Source organism: Labeo rohita, unplaced genomic scaffold (genome assembly GCF_022985175.1).
Source record: "Labeo rohita strain BAU-BD-2019 unplaced genomic scaffold, IGBB_LRoh.1.0 scaffold_108, whole genome shotgun sequence".
Lineage (NCBI taxonomy): Eukaryota > Metazoa > Chordata > Actinopteri > Cypriniformes > Cyprinidae > Labeo > Labeo rohita.
In genome coordinates this window covers 236,877-259,908 of record NW_026127208.1, presented here as the reverse complement: position 1 = coordinate 259,908, position 23,032 = coordinate 236,877, and the positions used below count along the sequence as shown (strand labels likewise).

Here is a 23,032-nt window from a genome sequence, read left to right as displayed (position 1 = left end):
TGATTCAGTGATTCAGTGACTTGCCACCACCTAATGATGCTTTTGATTTCATATTTAGAGTAAAAACCATTTCATTTATCATTATTTGTGACCCAGGACCACAAAATCAGTCATAAGGGTCAATTTTTCAAAACTGAGATTTATGCATCATCCGAAAGCTGAAATAAACCACTGATGTATGGTTTGTTAGGGAAATATTTGGCCAAGATACAACTATTTGAAAATCTGGAATCTGAGGGTGCAAAAAAGCCAAAATATTGAGAAAATCACCTTTAAAGTTGTGCAAATTAAGTTCTTAGCAATGCACATTGCTAATCAGACATTAAGTTTGATATATTTACGGTAGAAAATTTACAAAATATGTTCATGGAACATGATCTTTACTTTATATCCTAATGATTTTTGACATAAAAGAAAAAAATATTATTTTGACCCATACAACGTATTGTTGGCTACTGCTACAAATATACCCAACTGGTTTTGTGATCCAAGGTAAACATTTATACACTGCTGAATCAAAATAGTTTATAGCTTTTCTCATTTTAACATCTCATCTCAACCAAAACTGATGTGCAATTCATTTGCGACTGGCACGTCACGTCATTAACTGACAGCTCTAATAATTCCAGCAAACATCACACCTGTTTGGACTTCCACACTTCCAGCACGGGCATCCCGGCGATTATGGAGTTGGGATCCTCCTGCGCGGCCGAGTTGACGGTGTCGTTGGCCCCGATCACGAGCGTCAGGTCGGTTTCTGCACAAACACAGCGAGAACGATCAGAAGGTCCGTCCGCCGCTCTATTAGCCGCTCTCATGCGATGGGATCGGGTTTCTCCTCGCTCTAAATGCTTATCTGCGCCAGCTAAACAAAAACACGTGCTGCCCTCCGACTCCGACCGCACAGACGCCAGTTGCGGCAACACGGGGTTGCTGGGATACGTTGCATGTCTAGGCACAATTACATAATCAAAGTGAATTATTACAAAGATCAGAGTGCTGCAGGACTCCACATGTGTCCCGACCGCTGCCAAACAACTTTACAGCCGTCTGCGGCTCATCGGCTCAACTGACTGACAGATGGAAGACGCGTTTCACACTGCATATGTGAGCTGCACCTCAAATCGCGCGCTCTTTGCTTTATATTCAATGCAAAATGGACTTTGCATGCTATTGCACACACATACGGTTCAAAACTGTGGGGTCTTAAAAGAAATGAATACTTTCATTCTTCAAGGATGCATTCAATTGATCAAAAGTGACAGCAGAGACATTCATAATGTTATAAAACATTTCTGCTTCAAATAAATGCTGCTCTTTTGAACTTTCTATTCATCTGTGAATGCTGAAAAATAATATGGTCATGTTTTCCACAAAAATATTGGCCAGCACAATGGTTTTCGACATTGATAATTATCAGAAATGCATATTAGAATGATTTCTGAAGGATCATGTGACACTGAAGACTGGAGTAATGATGCTGAAAATTCAGCTGCGCATCACAGAAATAAATTACAGTTTAACAGATATTCACATAGAAAACAGCTGTTTGACATTAGAATAATATTTCAGATTTTTTTACTGTATTTTTGATCAAATAAATGCAGCCTTGGTTTGAAAGAGACTTTTTTCAAATGCTGAATCAGTTATTTCAGTATATAACAAATTTAAATGCATAACACTTTTGTGAATTTCTGTAAATCAAAAGGGGAAAATAAAGAAAAAAAACCCCACAAATGTCATTGTGAATGTTGAATCTGACCTGGGAAATCCTCGTTGATCTCGTCCATCTCCAGAACGACGTCGTACGGGACGCCGGCTTCGGCCAGGAGCACGTTGAGCTGTCCGGGCATGCGGCCCGCCACCGGGTGAATCCCAAACCTGAGAGACGCACACGTGACGTTCGTTATTTGATCAGGTTTATAACGGAATGATTCATTATCAAACTTTACCACATCAGAACACATGGGAGTTTATTCTTCATGCTGTAAATTCACCATCTGCTCCGTTCTGATGTAAATACTCCGGGAATGTTTTACACTTTCCCTCTTTATTTACAGAAGGGCTGCATTTTTACCAGTGTTTTTTTATTAGACACGGGTGTGTTTTGTCTTTTTAACAGAACTACGCCGCTGACCTGCCAAGTACTCAAGACATTGGACGTGAAGTGTGAGAATTCATCATGCCGTTATTTCTGGAGCTTATTTTGATCTGATCTGAACACGAGCGTGTGACCGAGTGTCTGACCTCACGGTCTTGCCCTGCTCTCTCAACATCTTCACCATGTCGGCGATCGGATACTGAGCCTTGGCCGCGCACAGACCCCAGCCTGTGAGGAGAAAACACACACACACACACACACAGGGTATTAATCTTGTGTTTCTGAGAATCTCAAGCGCTGTGAGGTCAGCGAGGAATCCCCAAAACCCCCAAATTCCGTGTCTCAAGATCCACATTTGCTGCTAATAACTGGAGGAGCGTGGAGAATTGTGTCATCGGCCGCGTGTGTGCAGACTTCCAGGGAAATCCGTTTGATTGTGTTCAGATTGCAGAGTTTCCTGAACTCCAGATGTCTCCCTACAGGACGATCGCGTGTGGAGACGAGACACGCACACGTGTGTGACCCGTGTTTCTGGCTTCTCGGGTTCCTCTCGGTCAGATTTCTCCACTATGATTTGCTTCGAGACTATAGTTATGTATTATGGATTAAACCGCTTAAACTGATAACGTCATTTTAATCACGTGATACACATCAGCTAATAATAGTTTGTCATGACACCAAAATGTTATTAAATCAAAGCCAAAACAGATTTCATTATGTTCAACATCAGCACAAACCCAGTGACTAACTATTATTTGTATATCCAGCTTTACCTGCATACACACACTCACATAAACCATATATACTAACAGCCAATCTCATCTGGTTGATGTTTATATCGTCTCTAAATCCAAACTATCCCATCATCCAGCTCTGAACTGTGACTGTAGGACATTAAGACATTAAAAACATTATGAATTTCAGTGCAGCTGCTTTGAATGTGGATTCAGAAAAAACACAAATAAACTGACAGACTCATTTGTAGTTGATGTGGAACTTAAGGCTTTGTCTGCTGTTTCTGCAGGTGTGTCTGGAAGACAGCAAGAGAAACAGATGTGTGTGTGTGTGTGAGAGAGAAAAACACGCACACAAACATCCTTTGACAAACACTGACCTCTAGTGTTCAAACATCAGAGAAACAGCTTCTTAAGTTGAGTGACAGTATCTGATGCATAATGTCTTGCACATTCACAAGATCATTTCAGCTGTACAGATGTCAAAATCATAGCTTTTGTTATGGAGCTGCCGGTCTAAACCCTCCAGATGACTTAAAATGAATGAAAATAACAGCACCAGCACTGCCAGCGCAGCTTAAAGTGACAGTTCACCCAAAAATTAAAATTCTGCCATCAGGGTTGCTACACATTTTCCATTTCAAAATTCCATGCTTTTCCAGACCCAAATTTCCAAACCTCTCTTTTTTTAAGACCATATTTAACATAAATGGTTTACAGAACATTATTTTCAGGTTTATATTTGGTACAGAGTCATCTGTAAATATTTTTTTATTGAATATTTTTATATATATATATATATATATGTTTGTTTGTTTTTTCATATTTTAATACAAATATTTCTTTATTGATTTTATTGAAGTGACAACATACAGAGACCCTAAAATAACAAATAGTAATAAAATAAATGCAAAATACAGACTTTCACATGCACACAAGAAACTTTTTTTGTGCCTCCTTGAGAAACTATTCATTTTTTGCATGCTTACGCATTACAATTTCTAGTTTTATAAAACCCATTTCCTTTGTGCATCACTGCCATCTTACTATGAATAAAACAAGAGCATGGATGCACATGAATTAACAGTGATCTGCTTGCTCAAAATGTGTCTTTTCTCTTTTCTTATGGTATTACCTCTAATATCAAGGCCCAATGTCCAATTTAACACATCCTCTGTGGTGGCAGAGAAACCATGACACAAAATGGGTTGATGGCACAAAATTTGCCAAGTTCAAGGGTCTATTAAAAAAAAAACTGGTACTGTAAAAAAAAGTGGCTTTCGTTAGGGCAGTATGCCATATGTCAAGACCTTAGGTCTCTTTAATACAGTCTGTGCCGGACACACTGCAAAACGCTACATTTAATGGTTTCTTGTGCACACATAAAAGTCTGTATAATTTTAATTTGGCAAAGGTCCCTGAGGCTATGTGATGTGGTGCTACACATTGTGAGAACAAACCCAAAATGCTTATAACCTGAATTCTGCATAATGAAAAAGTGCACCTTGAATTCATTCAGTCATGTTTAACAATCACTACAGAATCACTAAACAGCTGCCATGAAACTTGTACTATAAATTTATTTTCATTAAATTCTTACTTTTCTATCATAAAAGGACTAAATATGGGCAAAAGTCTGGAAACACAAATAATTTTCCATACTCTGCTCTCTTTTTTTCCATACTTTTCCAGACCTGGAAAATACTTGAAAATACCCTGTGGTATTTACTCACCCTCAAGCTGTTCCAGACCTGTATGACTTTCTTTCTTTCTTCTGAACACAGAAGATATTTTGAAAAATGTTGGTGACCAAACTGTTTCTGGTCTCACCTGACTTCCAAAAATTCTATGGAAATCAGTGAGGACCAGAAACACATACATGTTTGGAACAACTAGAGGGAGAGTAAATAACAGCATTTTTATTTTTGGGTGAATTATCCTTTTAATATGCATTTGCATCATTCACCTCATGTTTCTGTAAATGTGTGTGTGTGTGTGAGACACACCAGGTGTTATGATGATGCTATTGGCCTCTTTGATCATGTCGATCGACTGCTCCACGTTGACCTCTGTGTGTGTGCCGACGATCTCCATGGGCTTCCCGCCGGCGGTGGACGAGGTTCCGTATCCTCCCAGAATGACGTTTGGCAGCGAGCGGTTCATGGCCTGCAGAAGAACAGAAGAACACACTTCAGGAAGAGCTCGATGGGTTTCTTTGTTTAATCGCAGCATCCTCACGTTCACTCACCACACACATGATGTAAGACAGGATGGCACCCGACGAGCCGATCAGAGCGCCGACGATGGTCATGAGGTTGTTGTCCAGCAGGAATCCCTCGGCACACAGCGCCCATCCGGAGTAACTGTTCAACACTGTGATCACAACAGGCATATCGGCTCCTCCGATGGCTGCTGTGAGCGTCACACCCTACACACACAAATTAACACAATCTTAAAAAGCTAAAAATATGTTTTTGTTTTTTTTTATTATTTACATGCTTTTTGTATATTTAATATATATTTTTTAAATAAATAAAAATAATAATAAAAACATTTTAGATATATAAAATATGTTTTAATATAAAATTTATTTTTCATTTATATTTAAAATTTTATTTTTAAAATATGTGTTGCTCAGGCTTGGGCTCACCATGACGGTGGAGAGGCCGGAGACGCCCAGCAAGCAGCCCATGCCCATGTTGAAACTGTCACTCAGCATGAAGGGCACCATCCCGCCCACCGACGCCGCCATCAGACCCGCGTTCAGCATGTGACGGCCCGGCAGCAGCAGAGGAGCTGAGTCCAACAAACCTGGACACACGCAGAGGAGTGTCATAAAAACTGAGATCAGCAGAAAATGATGAATAAAATCACAGTGATGAAACATCTGCGAGACATTCAGGCTGAAACCTGCAGAGCAGATTCTAGTAAGAATGACTGCTGCTGTTTAGATAAACACGTTTGATTTCACTGAATCCACCTTGTAGTTTTCCGTAGGCGACCAGAGAGCCGCTGAAGGTCACTCCGCCGATGTAGGTGCCCAGATACGCCACGATCTTCAGCATGCTGGCGGCCGGATGAGCGTCCAGGTGCGGGTGCTCGATCATGAACTCGGCCACGCAGGTGAGAACCGCCGCCAAACCCACCAGACTGTGGAACGCAGCGACCAGCTGAGGCAGATCTGAGATCTCGATGCGCTTGGCGATGGTCAGACCTGAGGATGTTGCATAAAACACACAAGGTTACACAAGAGCATGCAAATTGTCTTCAGAAACCGCAACGGATGAGATGAGACGCGTTTTGAGATATTTTGCTTTTGAGAATCATTTATACGAGTCTTGTATTCTCCCTTAATCAGCAGGGAAACACCAAAACACATGATTCCTGTTTGAAGCCGAATCTGATCAAATCTCATTTTCACATGCGTGACATTATTTGATGCCAAATCCTGATTTCAGGGTCTGAATTACAGGCAGAGACAGAAGAAAATGCAAGCATGAGCCTGATGTTTTCTGCTGTTACTGCATCCACACAGCCACAGAAAATTAGATTTTGTAAAAGAGGCTCAAAAAAAGTCCTCTGACATTAAAGTATTTGAACATTTTTACACTCCTTTGCAGATTGAAGTTAAATTACATTATTTGAACACTTTAGTCATTAAAACTGAAACTTTGTTATTTTTAAAAGTGCATTAAAGCAGATACAAATGTATCATTTGAAAATTTGGTCAATCATATTTTGTGAATAAATCTACATAAACCTTTTTTCTTATATTAACTGTATCATTAAATCAGGTCATATTAGGCCTTGTTTTCAAATCAGCAGAACTGTTTTTCTAGACGCAGTCTGTGTAATACACAATCTCCTCCACTGTCCTGCAACATGCAGCTTTATGTTTTGCTCTTTTAATTCACATGCATATTAATGCGAGTTGATGGAACCTTCAGTCTGAGAATCACCAATCATCCAGTGCTGTGGAGAAATGAGTGGTTCTTACCCAGAGTTCCACCTGTTGCCATGGCAAGAGACATCTGCGACAGGAGCTCAGGTGAGGGTTTCAGAGCGCCCAGCGTAGCTGCGATTCCTCCGGCCACCCCGATCATTCCCAGAGCATTACCCAAACGACTGGTGCCCTGAGCGGAGAGTCCGGCCAGAGCGCCGACACAACACAGACCCGAGCCCAGATACATCATCTACACACACACACACACACACACGCTGATTATAGAATCAAATGACTCTCTCACTCACATAGTGTCACACACACAGCACCTGCTCGATGCTGTATCCTCCGGTCAGAGACGCCCCGTATCCACCCACAAACGCCAGGCCGGGCAGAGCGTAGAGGTAGTTGTATTCTGGAGGATCCGTCGGCCTCTTAAACATGTCGAGCATCCTCTGTGTGATCAGGAATCCACCTGAAGAGCACATGCAGCAGATTAAACACCAGTACTGTATGTGATCTGAGATGTTCAGCACTACATGAAGGCTGTAGAAAACACAATTTATAAATATTACGTATAAATACAGAATGTTCAGATGACTTGATATCTCTGTGCTGAGTTATGCTGTGATGTAGTTTATAGGACGTCGTTTACGGTTTGATTCCTCTCTGACCTGCGATGTTGATGGAGGACACAAACGCAGCGAGCAGCGCCAGAGATTCAGGAATAGATGAGGGTGTCAGACCTCCACCCATCAGCACCAGCCCACCCACCGCCGTCAGACCTGCACACACAAAAACACACTCACATCAGTACATCAGTACACACACATACATTCATATGATCAGGTGTATCATCTCACCTGAGATGGCATTGGTCACTGACATCAGCGGCGAGTGCAGTGCAGGAGTCACGCCCCACACCGTGTGATATCCCACAATTCCAGCGAGGCCAAAGGTCGTCACCATCTGAGTGAAAGCAGCGTTAGGAGAGGCGATACCCAAACCCAGTACGGTCGAGAGACCTTCAAAACAACAGAGAGAGAGAGAGAGAGAGAGAGAGAGAGAGAGAGAGAGAGAGAGAGAGAGAGAGAGAGAGAGAGAGAGAGAGAGAGAGAGAGAGAGAGAGAGAGAGAGAGAGAGAGAGAGAGAGAGAGAGAGCAGAGAGAGAGAGAGAGAGAGAGAGAGAGAGAGAGAGAGAGAGAGAGAGAGAGAGAGCATTTGTTTTTTCAAATCATTCATTTGTCATTTATTTATTATTCAATATTTGTTTAAATGTATTAATGAATGTATTATGTATGGCAGATACAGATTCAACATTCAATAAACACAAACATTTCAAGTTATGCACGCACAAAAATGTGCACGTAAAAACGTAAAAAATAACTCAAATTACTTGTTTATTGTACTTGATCAAAAAAAATTTCTTAGTCCTTCTTACAAAACAAGTCTTGCCTTGGTTCATTTTTTTTGTTCATGCATTCCTTTATTCTAGTATTCATTCACTGAGCCACTCATTCATTTGTTCATTCATGCATTCATTCGTTTGTTCATGCATTGTTATTCATGCATTCATTCACTGATCTTCACATTTATTTAATTTATTTGTTTGTTCATTCATTCATTCATGCATTCATTGATCCGCTCATTCATTTGTTCATTCATGCATTCACTCACTGAGCCACTCATTCATTCATGTTTGTTCGTTCATGCATGCATTTATTGATCTGCGAATGCATTAATTCAATCATTCATTCATTCATGTGTGTTTGTTTGTTCATGGATTCATTCACTGATCCACTCATTCATTTGTTCATTCATTCATTTGTTCATTCATTCATGCATTCATTCACTGATCTATTCATGAATTTGTTTATTCATTCGTTTGTTTTCTGACCTGCTGTGTAGACTCCCGCTGATGTCATGGTGCGTCTGAAAGGGGAGATTTCGGCCTGTTTCTCAGCTTCCAGCTCAGCAACGGTCTTCTGTTTGGGGGGTGCGGGCGGCGGGGTGGTTTTCGGCAGCGGTGAGGGAAAAATATTCTTACCTTGCTGGAAGCAGGAAAATGCACAAAAAAACATGAATATATGCACACTATCAAACAGAAGAAATATATAATGAGAAGAGTTTATTTGGGTTCGGTCACCTTCATCACCATCGTCCCTCTGATCACATGATCCAGCGTCCCGTAATCGAACTCGTCACGGGGCTCGAAGTGGAAGAACTCTTTATCGGGGCTGATGGCCTTCAGCAGCTTGATGATGTTGTTGGAGTAGAGCGAGCTGGCCTGCGTGGGCATCCGACTGGGCAGATCCGTGTAGCCGATGTGCGTCACACCCTGATGGACGTACAGCTCTCCGGGTTTAGTGGTCTCGATGTTTCCTCCGGCCTCCGCCGCCAGATCCACCACCACCGACCCGTCCCGCATGCTCTCCACCATCTCACGCTTGATCAGCAGCGGCGCTCGTTTACCTGAAAACACAATCCGACACGACTCAAACCAGGTTTTTTAAAAAGCAAGAAAATGTAAGGAATAAATTGAATGGAATGGAACGGATGTGTCAATATGGTCTCTAAATGTAAAAGTCTTGTATTAGCAACACTTCACAATTTGAAAATACAACTTCCAACAGATTCATTTGGAGTGAATTAAGACTGTTTTGACCTGCGGAAATACCGACATGAAATACAACCAAAACAGAACGTGAACGTGAACACACAAACAATACGAAAAATGATTCGTTCACCAGGAATTAGAGCCGTGCTGATGACGATGTCGACATCCTTGCACTGTTTGGCAAACAGACTCATCTCAGCCTCCAGGAACTCTTTAGACATTTCTTTGGCGTATCCTCCGACGCCTTCGCCCGACTCGGCGATGTTGATCTCCAGCGGCTCGGCTCCGAACGACTTGAACTGCTCCAGAGCTGCGGGTCTAACGGGAGACACACGGACACCGGTCAGGACGGCTTCAGTTTGATCTCACGTCCAGATTGATAAAGCGGCGTCACACGCACCTGGTGTCGAATCCTCTGACTATGGCACCCATTGATTTAGCAGCTCCAGCCGCAGCCAGACCTGCGACGCCTCCGCCGATAACCAGCACCTGCACACACAGCTCATTTAATCCTTCGATGGGAGCTCAAGAAATCATGTTTGATTAGCAAAAGCCTTGTTTATTCACGCTGTGTGTCCCAGAACATATATGGACAGTTAAATCACACTTAGAAAAACATCTGAATCATATGTAAGTTTTTCCAAATAAAGATACACAAACACATTTTTCAAACAAAACATTTAACAAAAACACATATGTTTGGTTTCAAATAGTAAAATATCAGATCTAGTGTTAGTGGAGTATTACATTTATGCATTTAGAAGGTGAATGTGTTGCATTGGATTCTAGGTTTTTTTTTAATAAATTCATGCATGCAAATCAAACTCTACTTTACAGGAACACTCATGTTCTCTAAAAATCACCAAAAAAGGGCTTCTTCAGGGTTATTTCAAAATAATTAATACAGAAGAAACCTCAAAGTCATGTCTCTCATATCGTTTTACTTACTTAAACACAAACTGCAAACATGGTAAGTGCAAGTTTAAATACTCTTAATACATGTTTAAGTCAATAAATACATATGTATTACAATTAGTTTGTGTACTACTATATTGAATACATAAATTGTATTTGTTGATACAATAATAATGTGACTCTTGACCACAAAACCAGTCTTAAGCAGCACGGATATAATTGTAGCAATAGCCAAAAATACACTGTTTACTTTTTTTTTTTTTAATGCCAGAAATCATTAGAATATTAAGTAAAGATCATGTTCCATAGATATTTGTAAATTCCTATCAAAACTTATTTTTCTATTAGTAATATGCATTGCTTAAAACTTTCAGATGATTTATAAATCTAAATTTTAAAAAAAATTGACCCTTATGACTGGTTTTGTGGTCCAGGGCCACATATGTTGTACTAGTATTAATACATGTAATCTATACTAGTAAAATATTAGCAAAAACACAATACTAAAATTAAAATATGTTGAATAACATTCCTAGTGTTTCCTTCCTGTAAATTTGAATTTAGGAAATTGTAAAAAACTTTAAGCACCCTGAAAACATCAGCTGATTAAAAGTTCCTGCATCTTATGAGACACGTGGATACTGAAGTTTGACTTGATCAGTGTTGTTTTAGTATTTTGTTAATATTTTTAATTAGATTTCAACTTTTTTTCTCTCATGTTCATTTTAAGTTAAAGTTTTAGCAATTTTGTTGTGTTTTGTCATTTATGTTAGTTATTGTGTTTTTTTTTTTTAATTACATCTACACAGGTTTTATTTCAGTTTTAGCTTTAGTTATTTTAGTACATGAAGTTACGTTAAGCTAATTGAAAATGAGCAATTTTGATTTTGTTTATTTATTTTTTTTATATATATATATTTTTTTATTAACATTTATTTTACTTCAAGTAACTTTGTTCTAGTTTTTGGTTTAGTTTTAGTTAACTATAATAACCCTGTGTTCTGTACCTTCGCTGGAGGAACTTTTCCAGCCGCTGTGATCTGACCTGTGAAAAACCTTCCGAAGTGATTGGCTGCGAGAACCACGGCCTTATACCTGCGGGCGAGAGCGTTATGAATGAGGTTTCATCATCACACAGATCTCCACAGAGAGAGAGAGGGGGATCGGTGATCTCACCCTGCGATGTTGGCCATGGAGCTGAGGGCGTCGTATCCCTGCGCGATGGTGACGCGCGGCACCTGGTCCATCGCCAGCACCGTACACTGCTGTTTGCTCAGTTTGTCCATGAGCTCGGGGTTCTGCGCCGGGTAGATGAAGCTCACCAGTGTGGATTTGGGCTTCAAGAGCTCAGCCTCATGCAACCGTAAACCATCGTTAAACACTGGCCCTCGAACCTGCGACACACATCAGTCACAGCTGAATTATGAACAGGAAACTTTTTCATTTGTTTGTATTTTTTTAAAATGATTGATATTATTGGTAATTTTATGATTTAACTAAATATTAGCTTTTCCCTGCTATAGAGAATTAGTCATTCATCACTGAATTCTGTCTCGAAGCAGCCTGAACCGGTTTTAAACAGACAGGATTCTCACCTTCAAGACCAGATCTGATCCAAACGCTCCCTTGGTGTCTGTGATCTGGGCTCCGGCGGCCCGGTACTGATCGTCAGAGAACTTAGCTTCACGTCCCGCGCCGGACTCCACCTGCACCTTGAAGCCCGTTTTGACCAGAATCTCCACACCCGCAGGCGATACGGCCACCCGCCGCTCATTCTGATAGATCTCCTTAGGAACGCCCACCAGCACGTCTTTATATCGCACACCTTACACACACACACACACAGAAAACATACAGTAAGAACATCCCAGAACACCCTAGCAACTGCACAGAACTGCTTGACAGCCACTAAATACAGCAAATATCACTCACATTATTTTTAGAAAAGAAAATATACAATCTACAGACCAGGGTTCCTCAAATCTTGCCCTGGAGGACCAATGCGCTGCAAAGTTTAGCTTCAAACCCTGATCAAACTCACCCACCTGTGATTTTCTTATGATCGTGAAGACACTGATTAGTGTGCTCAGGTGTGTTTGATTGGGGTTGGACCTAAACTCTGCAGGAAAGTGGATCTCATGGGCCAGACTTGAGGATCCCTACTATAGACTCTAACTCTAACCTAAATCCTAACCATACATTTATATGAAAACCTTTTTAATAAGATATTATTCAGAAGCTCTGTGCATTCATGCATATCTTCCCATTCGTCCCATTGCAAGAAACTCTAATTGTGAGATATGAACTAAAAATTGCAATTAACACAGAACTGCAAGATATGCATTGAGAACTGCGATTAAACTCAGAATTGTGATAAACTCATAATTGCAAGATGAAAAAAATGCAAGGTATGAACTCAGAATTGTGAGATGTAAATTCATTATTACAAGAAACTTAGAAGTAATACTAATAGAATTACCAATTTCTGTGTAAAAGTAGCATTATGATGCTGCCGTCCTTCTGAGGTCATTTTAACTTCCTGTTACTTGACTCTGAATCTAAGGTGAAAATTCCTCTACAAATGATTGCTCAGTTGATTACTCAGTAAATATTCAAGCTCCCTTAGTATGTTACTGAACTATATCATGTTATAAATAAATTACACATCTTGAAATTTTACCACAGTGTGTTTCTTCTGAGTTTCTTTAGGTGTCTAAATATTTCTAAATATTTAAGACCCATCGAATCTGAATTTAAGACCAGAGCTCCCACACCTTGGTTAACTTCACATTCAAGGACCTTTCAAGGACTTTCCAGGTCCAATACCCTCAAATTCAAGGACTTAATGTGGGGACACATTTCAAGTGAGAGCAAGGTCACATCATCTTGCCTTGTAAGATACACTGTTGCAGTTTTTACAACTATGCAAAAAAAGCTTTTTTTTGGCCATATGACAGAGATCTGATATTCTATCTATTAAATCTGTTTTGCATAAAACTGAAGAATATTCGGTACATCCTACACTGAAAAGAGCTTAGGCTCATGTAACGTTATGTTAACGTTATACATAAATGCATGAAACTAACAAACACCAAGCAAGCTAGTATGCATAGGGCATAAAGTGTTGGTGAAATAACACATTAGCGGATCGGAGGGAATAATATGGATTTTTTTTTTCCAGAAAACTTTTTGCACAAAATAAATTCAAGCACTTTCAAGGACCTGTACCTATGTGTGTTTATTTTCAAAAACTTTCCAGAGCCTTGATTTTTTTTTTTTTTTCAGATTCACAAACTTTCAAAGATTTCAAGGAAGGACCCGCGGGAACCGTGTAAAACATTTTAAGACTTTTTAAGGCCTTTTATTAGGAAAACGTTATTTAAGACATTTTAAGACTTTTTAAGGACCCGCAGACACCCTGCTCGCCTCCTCGAGGCGTCCTTCAAGATGGCTGAGCTCCAGAGGTTTCCGGGTCATAGGACGGAGGAGCGAGGAAGCGAGGAGGGATATTGAGAGGCACCCATAAACTCTGCATTCTGAGAAAAAAAAGTTTTGTAGGAAATAAGCTGCCATAGTTTTCTGTGAAGTGTGTGGCTCCCACAATGCTCTTTTCCAGGTTTTACATCTATTTCATAATGCAACAGTGGGGACATTTTGTACACACACAGACGGGCGGCGTTCGGGGCAGCTCAGCGTCACGGGCAGATCAGCTAACACATTTCTCTCCATAACTGGTGTGGCGACACCCAATCAGAGCGAGGCAGCAGACATTATTAGAAGCTTATTGGCAGAGATCCAGTGGAGTCGCACAAGCACAAAGTAAAGGGAAGTGACATGCAATGATAAGGACACTTCACGAGGACATTGAGAGCGAAAGATCATCTGCATTTCACCTTTATCTGACCTCGCTTATCTCCACCACAGAAACATCCATTCACATATGTTATGTCACTTAACACTTTCAGCTGAAAATAAGAAACTCCTGCACATAGTTTCACCTCACGTGCACTGAGTTTTAGATCTGAGGAGTCTGACTCACCTTTATGAGCCTGTTGATCGTACAGAACAGGGAAGGTCTGGAAGAATCTTCTCCCCGGCCGCTGCACAGAGCAGCACGTCACGCAGCGCAGCAGACACGCCATGTCTCAGACGTCTGAGGAACACAACACACAGTCTCAACAGCACACACACGCTCTCCGTCAGACGCAGACACACATGGTCCAGCAGCGGCGGGGCCGGACGCAGACTGCAGGCCCCGCAGGGTGACACCTGCCGCTCTCGGACGGCCACGCGAGATCACTGACCGGTGACGAGAGAACAGGGAAACATGCCAACACACACTCACTGCACAGATCACCACATGACATACTATCATATATCTCTCTCTATATTAATAAACTAAACTTTATTTGAAGTATAAATGATACACAATCAAAAGTAAAAACATACTGCTTTATCCACTCAAATCCAGACCTCTATTATGACTCTGAACTGCTTTTCCTACTGCTGACCTCAATCACAACCTGGATCTCATCACTGATCTTAATGCCAGTCTTAAAGGAACAGTTCACCCAAAAATGAAAATCCAAAATATAGATGAGTTTGTTTCATCATGGGAACCAGATTTAGAGATATGTAGCATTCCATCACTGCAGTGAATGGGTGCCGTCAGAATGGGAGTCAAAACAGATGATAAAAACATCACAATAATCCACAAGTAATCCACACCACTCCAGTCCATCAGTTCACATCTTGAGAAGACAAAAGCTGTGCGTTTGTAAGAAACAAATCAATTATTAAGATATATTAACTAAATAATCCATAGTATTTATAGCGTCCATAACCCATAATAATGTTTCCTTCAGTGAAGAAGTCCATCCGCTGTTGTCTCTTACATCAAAATCAGTTTTGGTTTGCAAACAGTGCATATTTCTCCCCTGATTCGGGCGATTTGACTTTTTCCACCCTAGCAGGCTAAAGTTACTCATTACTAATGAAGCACATGAGATGATGTGGTGGAGGAGATCCTCTGGACCACTTTTATGACGCTCATGGACAAATACAGAAAAATATAACTTAAGTTCATTTTCTTAAAGGGCTTGTATTTGTGTATATCTTTATTTTTTCTTTGTTGTGTTTTTATAACTGTACTGCCTTAATGCGTTGATATTTTCTACTGTTCAATTAAAAAAAAAAAAAAAAAACAGAAAAAAGAGAGCCCACTTCGAAGTCCTGATCTGAATCAAAAGATTCGCGAATCCGCTCCGAAGTTCAAATTTAAATCAAATGATCAAATTTAAATCCTGGTCTGAACCAAATGATTCACGGATCGCGATCCGATTGGAGCGCTTCGAAACAGTGAATCATTTTGCGACGCAAGTTATTTAACTGATTCGGAGTTTCGAAAAGCTCCGTTTCAAGTCAAGTCAAGTCAAGTCACCTTTATTTATATACCGCCTTTAACAATACAGAATTGTGACAAGGCGGCTATCCCTATAAGTGCTTTTTAATTAAATCATTACAAGCGATGTCTAAATGTCGAAAATGGATGGCTCTTTTAATATAATCTGTTTGCTAGTGAATCGCTTTAACTGAATGGTGTGAGTCACGAGTTTGAATCAAACGGAGCGGTTCCAGCGTAAATGACTCACTCAACTGATTCGGTTTGTCTGTTTAAAACATATGGAAACATATTTTACATTGCCAATGCTAGACTTATCTCAAATACAAAACATAACGATCACTCACTTTATCACACTGAATTGTGATTTACACATGTGGTGGATTAAAACCCAACGCAGAACATTTACACTGCAGTGCATCGGATTCACAGCTCAGGAACACTGTAGAAATCTTTAGCAGCTCCAGAGACACGAGCAGAAAGAGGATCTTACCATAAACGGCTCCAGAACAAAACAGCTTCAGGCTGTTGTTTAAATACGTTATCAAACTATAAATAGTTCCCGTGATTCACGGTTCATGGAGGCTCTGCAAACGGAGATCATTTCAAAAACATTTTATATACACGCCAGAGCGGTTCAGGTGAAATCCAGCATTAACTTATGGAAATACAAACAAACAGGTGTCAATCAACCATTATTCTCAACACGCCACTGGCTGTTCACACTTCACTGATTTCGTCTATGACTCTTAAATCATTTACGAAGTGCGTCTGAATTTTACCGATAAGGTTTATAAGCTCAGTCGGCAACATTTCTAAAGTTGTGTAAATACAGGAATTTTGCAGTCCTCATTTCAACCCACTCACCACAGTGTCCTGCTGCTGCTGCTCGTGTCTCGTGTCGCACCGCGTCCTTCACTGCCAATGTAAACACTGCGTGTGTGTGAACCGCATGTGATGTTTTTTTTAATTTGGTTTAACCTTTCCTTCATTTGTTTATAATATGTCATTTGTTGTATGTTTATGTCTTTCCATTTATATTTATTGTGTTATTTACATATTTACATGTGTTGTATTACTTTTATTACCATAATGAAAACAGCTGTTAAAGTTTTCTGTTATACACATGAAGTCACACTGTCTCCAGTCCAGCAGGTGTCGCTGCAAGTGCTTCACTATGTGGCGCTGCAGTGAAGAAGACTGGGAGGACATGTGAAGATGTGTGTGTCCATTACAGTGCGTTAAAACAGCTCTATAATCATATGAATATCGTATTCATACATGAGCACGAGTTTTGGTAAGATAACAACAACAACAACAACAGCGTCACTGTTTGATATAAATGAGGATATGAGGATATTATTTTATAGTTTATCTCAGTCTGGCTGTATGTGTGCTGCTGTCTCTCTCACATTGAAGTTTATTTAGCATTTATTCATTGTACGTGTGTCCAGTAACTGATCCAAAAGTGATTTGTAGTTTTTCATTTTTAATTTCTGATGCAACTGCACATAAATAATAGTTTGCAACAACAACAAAAACATAGCATGCATTCTGTTTATTTTAACAACTGTTGTTTTTGTCTATTATGTATAGTTATACAACATGAATGATTTATGCTGATTATATATTTGAACTTTGAGTCATATCTAGCTGTTATGCTCGATTAAAGGAGAAGTTGACTTCAAGAACAAACATTTACAGATAATGTACTCACCCCCTTGTCATCCAAGATGTTCATGTCTTTCTTTCTTCAGTCTTAAAGAAATTTTTTTTTTTTTTTTTGAGGAAAACATTTCAGGATTTCTCTCTGTATAATGGACTTCGATGGTGGCCATGAATTTGAACTTCCAAAATGTAGTTTAAATGCAGCTTCAAACTAATTTTCGAAAATTTTTTACAGTTTATACACTTTTCAGCCACAAATGCTCGCCTTGTCTAGCTTTGCGATGCGTATACATACTCCGTGGACTCCGGGTCAATACAGTTAGGGTATGTTGAAAAACTCCCATCTCATTTTCTCCTCGAACTTCAAAATCATTCTGCATCGCTGTTTTGACTTTTTTTGCATATTCATTTTGAAAACACTGGGTCGGTTCTTCTGCAGCGATGTAAGACGATTTTGAAGTTGGAGGAGAAAATGAGATGGGAGTTTTTCGACATACCCTAACTGTATTGACCCGGATTACACAGAGTTCACGCAGAGCTAGACATAACAAGCCTTTGGGGTTAAAAAGTGTATAAATATTCATTTTTTTCAGAAAATAACCGATCATTTCACTAGATAACACTTCTCCTCAGCTGGGATCTTTTAGAGCCCTTTGAAGCTGCATTTAAACTACATTTTGGAAGTCCTGGAAAAAAAAAGTAAATTATCAGTTTTTTGTTCTGGAAGTGAACTTATCCTTTAAGAACGATTGGCTGTTACATATAGTAATCTATGTAAACAAAACATAAAACAACTGTGAATATCATTGTTTTTGGTTTTTACAGTTATTGAAGATCTGTGCTGGTTTTCTCTTGTCTGATGAGCAATCGGTGAGTTCTGTCCTGTTATTGTGTGTTTGATGCAGTCGTGTCTCCTGTCACTCTCACTATTCATGAATGCATCAGTTCTTTGGTTTGCATTATTCTCAAACTGAGCTGTTGTTTAGGTTTTGAGATGACATACATGGCGGATCTGAAAGTTCTTCCACGAGACGCCGTGGACTCGGACACGCAGCGCTGTCGAATGGGTCCGGCTCTGATGTCCGGGTTAGGCCTGAGACTGGGCTCTCCGGTTCTGATCCGGGTTCAGCAGGGCGCGTGTCTCTGCACCGCATGGCCACGGCAGGACCTCGCAGAGGGATTCCTGCAGATCAGCACTCAGTGTGCGACCCCTGACCTCAGCGCACAAACACTCAACGGACTCACGGTTAAACCGGCGCACATCAAACCCCTCACCTGCGTCAAACTCTCCTGTGTGACCCTGAAAGTGTTTGTGCAGAGTCTGGAATACAAGAGGAAGGTTTCTGAGCAGAGCGTTCAGGAGCTGCTGAAGGAGCTGCTCGAGGGTCTGTACGTGCACCAGGGTCATTTGGTGGACCTGTCCTGTGCCAAAACAGAGATCAGGTTTGTGCAGGTTGAGAAGGTGAACTCGGGCTCGCAGAAAGCTGGTCTGATAACAGCCAGAACCCGCGTGGACGTCAACGTGCTGCAGACCGTTAAACACTTGGAGAGGCGGCAGGAGGTCTCTGCGTCAACTCTGGGCGGCCTGGAGGAGGTTTACGCCTCGCTGAAAGAGATGATCACATTTCCTCTGCTTTACCCAGGGACTCTGCGGCAGCTGGGATTGTCGTGTCCGAGAGGACTCCTTCTGATCGGACCGCCCGGCGTCGGGAAGACCCTTCTCGTGCGCTGCGTGGCGAGAGACATCGGGGCCACATTAGTGACCGTAAACGGGCCGGAAGTCACAGGTTCTCGACCCGGAGAGAGTGAAGAGAACCTGCGGCGGATGTTTGATAAGGCGCGGGAGGCAGCAGAGGAGGGTCCGTGTGTTCTGCTCATCGATGAGATTGATTCCCTGTGCCCGAGGCGGACGGGGAGCAGCAGCGCACCGGAGAATCGCCTCGTCGCTCAGCTGCTGACATTAATGGATGCAATCGGCAGTCACGAGGGCTTCGTCATCATCGGAGCCACAAACCAACCAGACGCTCTCGACCCGGCGCTCAGGAGACCCGGGAGGTTCGACAGAGAGGTAATTCAGGAGGCTAAAAACAGAAAACTTTTTGTGCATTCTGGCCGTTCATTTAAATGTCAACAGCATTTTGGAGGCCTCAAAACAAACCGAGCACTGGATGAGGAGATATTTACCTACAATCCATCATACTACAGGAAACAAAAACTTGCAGATGTCTTCTATTGTTTGTCATCATTTACTCTCCCTCCTGTTGTTCCAAACCTGTGTATCTTTATTCTGTTGAACACAAAAGAACAGTTACTGGTTACCAATTTTCTTCAAAATGTCTTAATTTGTGTTCAACAGAAGAAAGAAACTTTTTAATGTGACCCTGGACCACAAAACCAGGGGGTCATAAGGGTCAATTTTCTTGAAGTATAAATAGCTAAATAAATAGCTTTCCACTGGTGTATGGTTTGTTAGGATAGGATAATATTTGGCAGAGAAACAACTATTTGAAAATCTGGAATCTGAGGTTGCAAAAAAATCAAAATATTGAGAAAATTGCCTTTAAAGTTGTCCAAGTGAAGTTCTTAGCTATGCATATTACTAGTCAAAAATTAAGTTTTGATATATTTACATTTGAAAATGTACAAAATATCTTCATGGAGCGTGACCTTTACTTAATGGTTTTTGGCATAATAGAAAAAGCAATCATTTTGACCCATACAGTGTATTTTTGGCTATTGCTACAAATATACCCAAGATACTTCAGACTGGTTTTGTGTTCTGACAGGGTCAGAAATTTCGAAGGCCTTTCTAGGCAGCAACCTGTATATGAATGAGCAGTTGCTTTGATTCTTCACCGTTGCTGTGTTTTGTGGTGCTCGCATGTCCTGTAGGTGATCGTCGGCGTTCCCTCGCTGCTGCAGAGGCGCAGTATTCTGAAGTGCGTGTGCCGGGAGATGCCGCTCTCCCCTGATGTGGATCTCAGTGTTATTGCTGAAATGACGTGTGGCTACGTTGGGGCGGATCTGAGCGCGCTCAGTAGAGAGGCAGCGCTGCAGGCCATGCGTCAGTCGCAGGTACAGTCACTGAGATTCCATTTTAAGAATAGAAGTCTCGTTTCTTGTTGAGATGTTGTTGTCGTTGTTCAGGCAGGAGCGAGCGAGTCCGTGTCGATGCAGCACTTCATGAAGGCGCTGCGGCACGTGCAGCCGTCGTGTTTGAGGAGCAGCATAGGAGCGACTGACTTCAAACCCATCAGCTGGGAGCAGATCGGAGGACTAGACGACGTCAAACTCAAACTTAAACAGGTTACTGGCAACCTTTAAAAAAATAAATACATTTTGCTTCTATTTAATGACGTAACACTGATGTTTGTGTTCAGAGTATCGAGTGGCCCATGAGGTTTCCAGAGGCATTTGTGCGGTTGGGTGTTTCTCGGCCCAGAGGAGTGCTGTTGTACGGGCCGCCCGGCTGCGCCAAAACCACGCTGGTGAAAGCAGCTGCATCTTCATCACACTGCACCTTCCTCTCCCTCAGCGGGGCTGAGCTGTTCTCTCCTTATGTGGGAGACTCAGAGAAAACACTGGCGCAGGTCTGACATCACACACTCAACCCGAACTGACACTGATCACTCTGATTCAGTTCTTCTGTTTAGGGCTGTCGATTTAACATGTTAATTTGATGTAGTTCACTGGAACACATGGTTCTGAACGAATCGAGGGAGTCAATGATTATAGTAATTAATTTCTCAGCCAAAATTGATTTAATTTGTGATTAATTACATTACATTAATTAATCAGCACATTATGTAACTAATTGGATTAAAAGTTGATAATCACTTGACAGCAGATGCATCCCAGCAGCTCTTTTCTGGAACCTTAAACAGATAATATCGATATCTCTCTCTTTCTCTGTGTCAGCTGTTTGCTCAAGCGCGTGCGTGCGCTCCCTCCATCGTGTTCCTGGATGAGATCGACAGTATGGTGGGCTCTCGAGCGGACGCTTCCTCTCACAGCGTGCAGTCGCAGGTTCTGTCGGTTCTGTTGACTGAGCTGGACGGGGTGGGAATCCGGACCGTGGAGAGACGCAGCACCGGCAGAAAGATCGCTCAGTTAGAAGGAGGAGAGCAGGAGGAGACCAGACTACAGCAGGTCAGAGACGTAATGTCCTTTTATTGATATGTTCACTGAGAAACTTCTCAGGGTTGCCAGGTTTTGACAGCAAAACCCACCCAACTGCTATTCAAAACTATCCCAGTCGCGTCCCCTGGTCCCCTCAGTGTTCCGGGGGGTAAAATGCACATTTTTTTTTTACAGGGTTCCCCTGGTAAAATTAGCATTCCAGGGGCTAAATATCACGTTTTGAGGTCGCTTTAACCTGTTGACATGGTTTTAAAGTAGCCCAATTCTAGCTACTAGCTAATTCTACTAGCCAAATTCTATTTTGTTCTCTGTTGTGTTGATTTGCATTTAGCAGATGTTTTATCCAAAACAACTTACGTTGCATTCAAGGTACAATGTAAAACAGATTTTTTAAAAGTTTTGCTGTTTTCACTTGCTGTTTCTTTGTAACTGTGAAATTTACTAGCAATTTCCGAGTGAAAATGTTTATACACCAAATTTTTTTTAAGTGTTTTTTCTTCAGAAAATGTTGCACATTGTGAATTATTTTAATGGTTATAAAATTGTTTTGTTAAAGTGCCCTTAACACTGTGTCTGTGTGTGTATCTTCATTTCAGATGGAACTCCAGGAAGTGTGTAATAAGGATGTTTTGATCGTGGCTGCCACTAATAGACCGGAGGTTTTGGACAGCGCTCTGCTCAGACCCGGCCGACTCGACCAGATCATATACGTTCCACCTCCAGACCGTGAGGTGAGCTGCAGACGGTCCTAACATCAGATGAGATCTAATCGTCTCTTTCCAAACCCCGCCCACTCCATCATCCTCAAAAAATAAGCCACACCCATTTCACTGATTTAAAATCAGCATGAAACGTTACTTCTGTAATGTGACGTATTTGTTCAAAAAATTCTATTGAACAAAGAAAAATGTAGGGCAGGGATTTATTTTATCTGTCAGTTGTTGGTTGGATTGTGAACAGAGGCAGATCAATTAGCTATGCATCAAAGTTAATGCATTGTTCACAATAAGATGAGTACATGCATTAAAAAACTAGGCGGGGTCAGTTTGGTTTTAAGCTGGCTTTAAATGGTATCAGTGTGGTGCCTTTCTCATACACTTTCCGGCGTCTCATAAACAGGCTCGATTGGCCGTGTTGCGCGTCTGCACTAATGGCGTCCCGCTGCATGAGGACGTGTGTCTGCAGGATCTGGCTGCTCAAACGGAGCTCTTCTCTGGAGCTGATCTAGAAAACCTGTGCAAAGAGGTAAAGCACACACTCACCTCACGGCATTGCTTCATTTCCTTCTGTCCTGTAACGCTGGACTCTTCTGTGTGTCTCAGGCGGCTCTTCTGGCTCTACGTGAGGACGGACTCGCTGTTTCCTGCGTGAGGCAGAAGTATTTTCTGAAGGCGCTTCAGAGTTTGAGTCCATCGCTGAGTCCCGGACAGCTTCAGCAACACTTTCACTCAAGTCTCTATTAAAAATGTATAAAATAAAAATGTTTATAAATTGTGTACAAATATCCTGTTTT

At 41.3% G+C, this 23,032-nt stretch overlaps 2 protein-coding genes across 5 annotated transcripts in view; one reads left to right on the top strand and one right to left on the bottom strand.

Moving 5' to 3' along the window:
- Positions 1–16,704, bottom strand: part of nnt2 (nicotinamide nucleotide transhydrogenase 2) — a 17,560-nt gene extending 856 nt beyond the window's left edge. Inside the window, exons 1-20 of one of the 3 annotated variants that reach the window (XM_051100707.1) lie at positions 16,579–16,704; positions 14,350–14,463; positions 11,906–12,135; positions 11,487–11,704; positions 11,318–11,405; positions 9,796–9,884; positions 9,526–9,713; positions 8,925–9,250; positions 8,676–8,829; positions 7,642–7,803; positions 7,453–7,563; positions 7,108–7,253; positions 6,833–7,028; positions 5,816–6,049; positions 5,486–5,646; positions 5,084–5,263; positions 4,802–5,001; positions 2,248–2,329; positions 1,763–1,881; positions 642–757 (exon numbers count right to left, since the gene is read on the bottom strand). In XM_051100707.1, coding sequence (XP_050956664.1) covers positions 642–757; positions 1,763–1,881; positions 2,248–2,329; positions 4,802–5,001; positions 5,084–5,263; positions 5,486–5,646; positions 5,816–6,049; positions 6,833–7,028; positions 7,108–7,253; positions 7,453–7,563; positions 7,642–7,803; positions 8,676–8,829; positions 8,925–9,250; positions 9,526–9,713; positions 9,796–9,884; positions 11,318–11,405; positions 11,487–11,704; positions 11,906–12,135; positions 14,350–14,452 — 3,103 coding nt within the window. In that variant the 5' untranslated portion in view covers positions 14,453–14,463; positions 16,579–16,704. Of the gene's footprint in view, positions 1–641; positions 758–1,762; positions 1,882–2,247; positions 2,330–4,801; positions 5,002–5,083; positions 5,264–5,485; positions 5,647–5,815; positions 6,050–6,832; positions 7,029–7,107; positions 7,254–7,452; positions 7,564–7,641; positions 7,804–8,675; positions 8,830–8,924; positions 9,251–9,525; positions 9,714–9,795; positions 9,885–11,317; positions 11,406–11,486; positions 11,705–11,905; positions 12,136–14,349; positions 14,605–16,204; positions 16,362–16,578 lie in introns of those variants that run through there. The other 2 variants (XM_051100708.1, XM_051100709.1) reach the window with 2 other exon arrangements.
- Positions 16,502–23,032, top strand: spata5l1 (spermatogenesis associated 5-like 1). Of its 2 annotated transcripts, none has more exons than XM_051100710.1 (11): positions 16,502–16,637; positions 16,859–17,008; positions 18,205–18,249; positions 18,366–19,447; positions 20,272–20,454; positions 20,527–20,685; positions 20,760–20,969; positions 21,298–21,528; positions 22,116–22,250; positions 22,639–22,764; positions 22,842–23,032. In XM_051100710.1, exons 4-11 carry the CDS (start codon positions 18,374–18,376, stop codon positions 22,980–22,982), a joined length of 2,259 nt encoding a protein of 752 aa, XP_050956667.1. In that variant the 5' UTR covers positions 16,502–16,637; positions 16,859–17,008; positions 18,205–18,249; positions 18,366–18,373; the 3' UTR covers positions 22,983–23,032. The 2 variants fall into 2 exon arrangements, with proteins under 2 accessions (XP_050956667.1, XP_050956668.1); XM_051100711.1 differs by having other exon boundaries at positions 16,514–16,637; positions 16,867–17,008.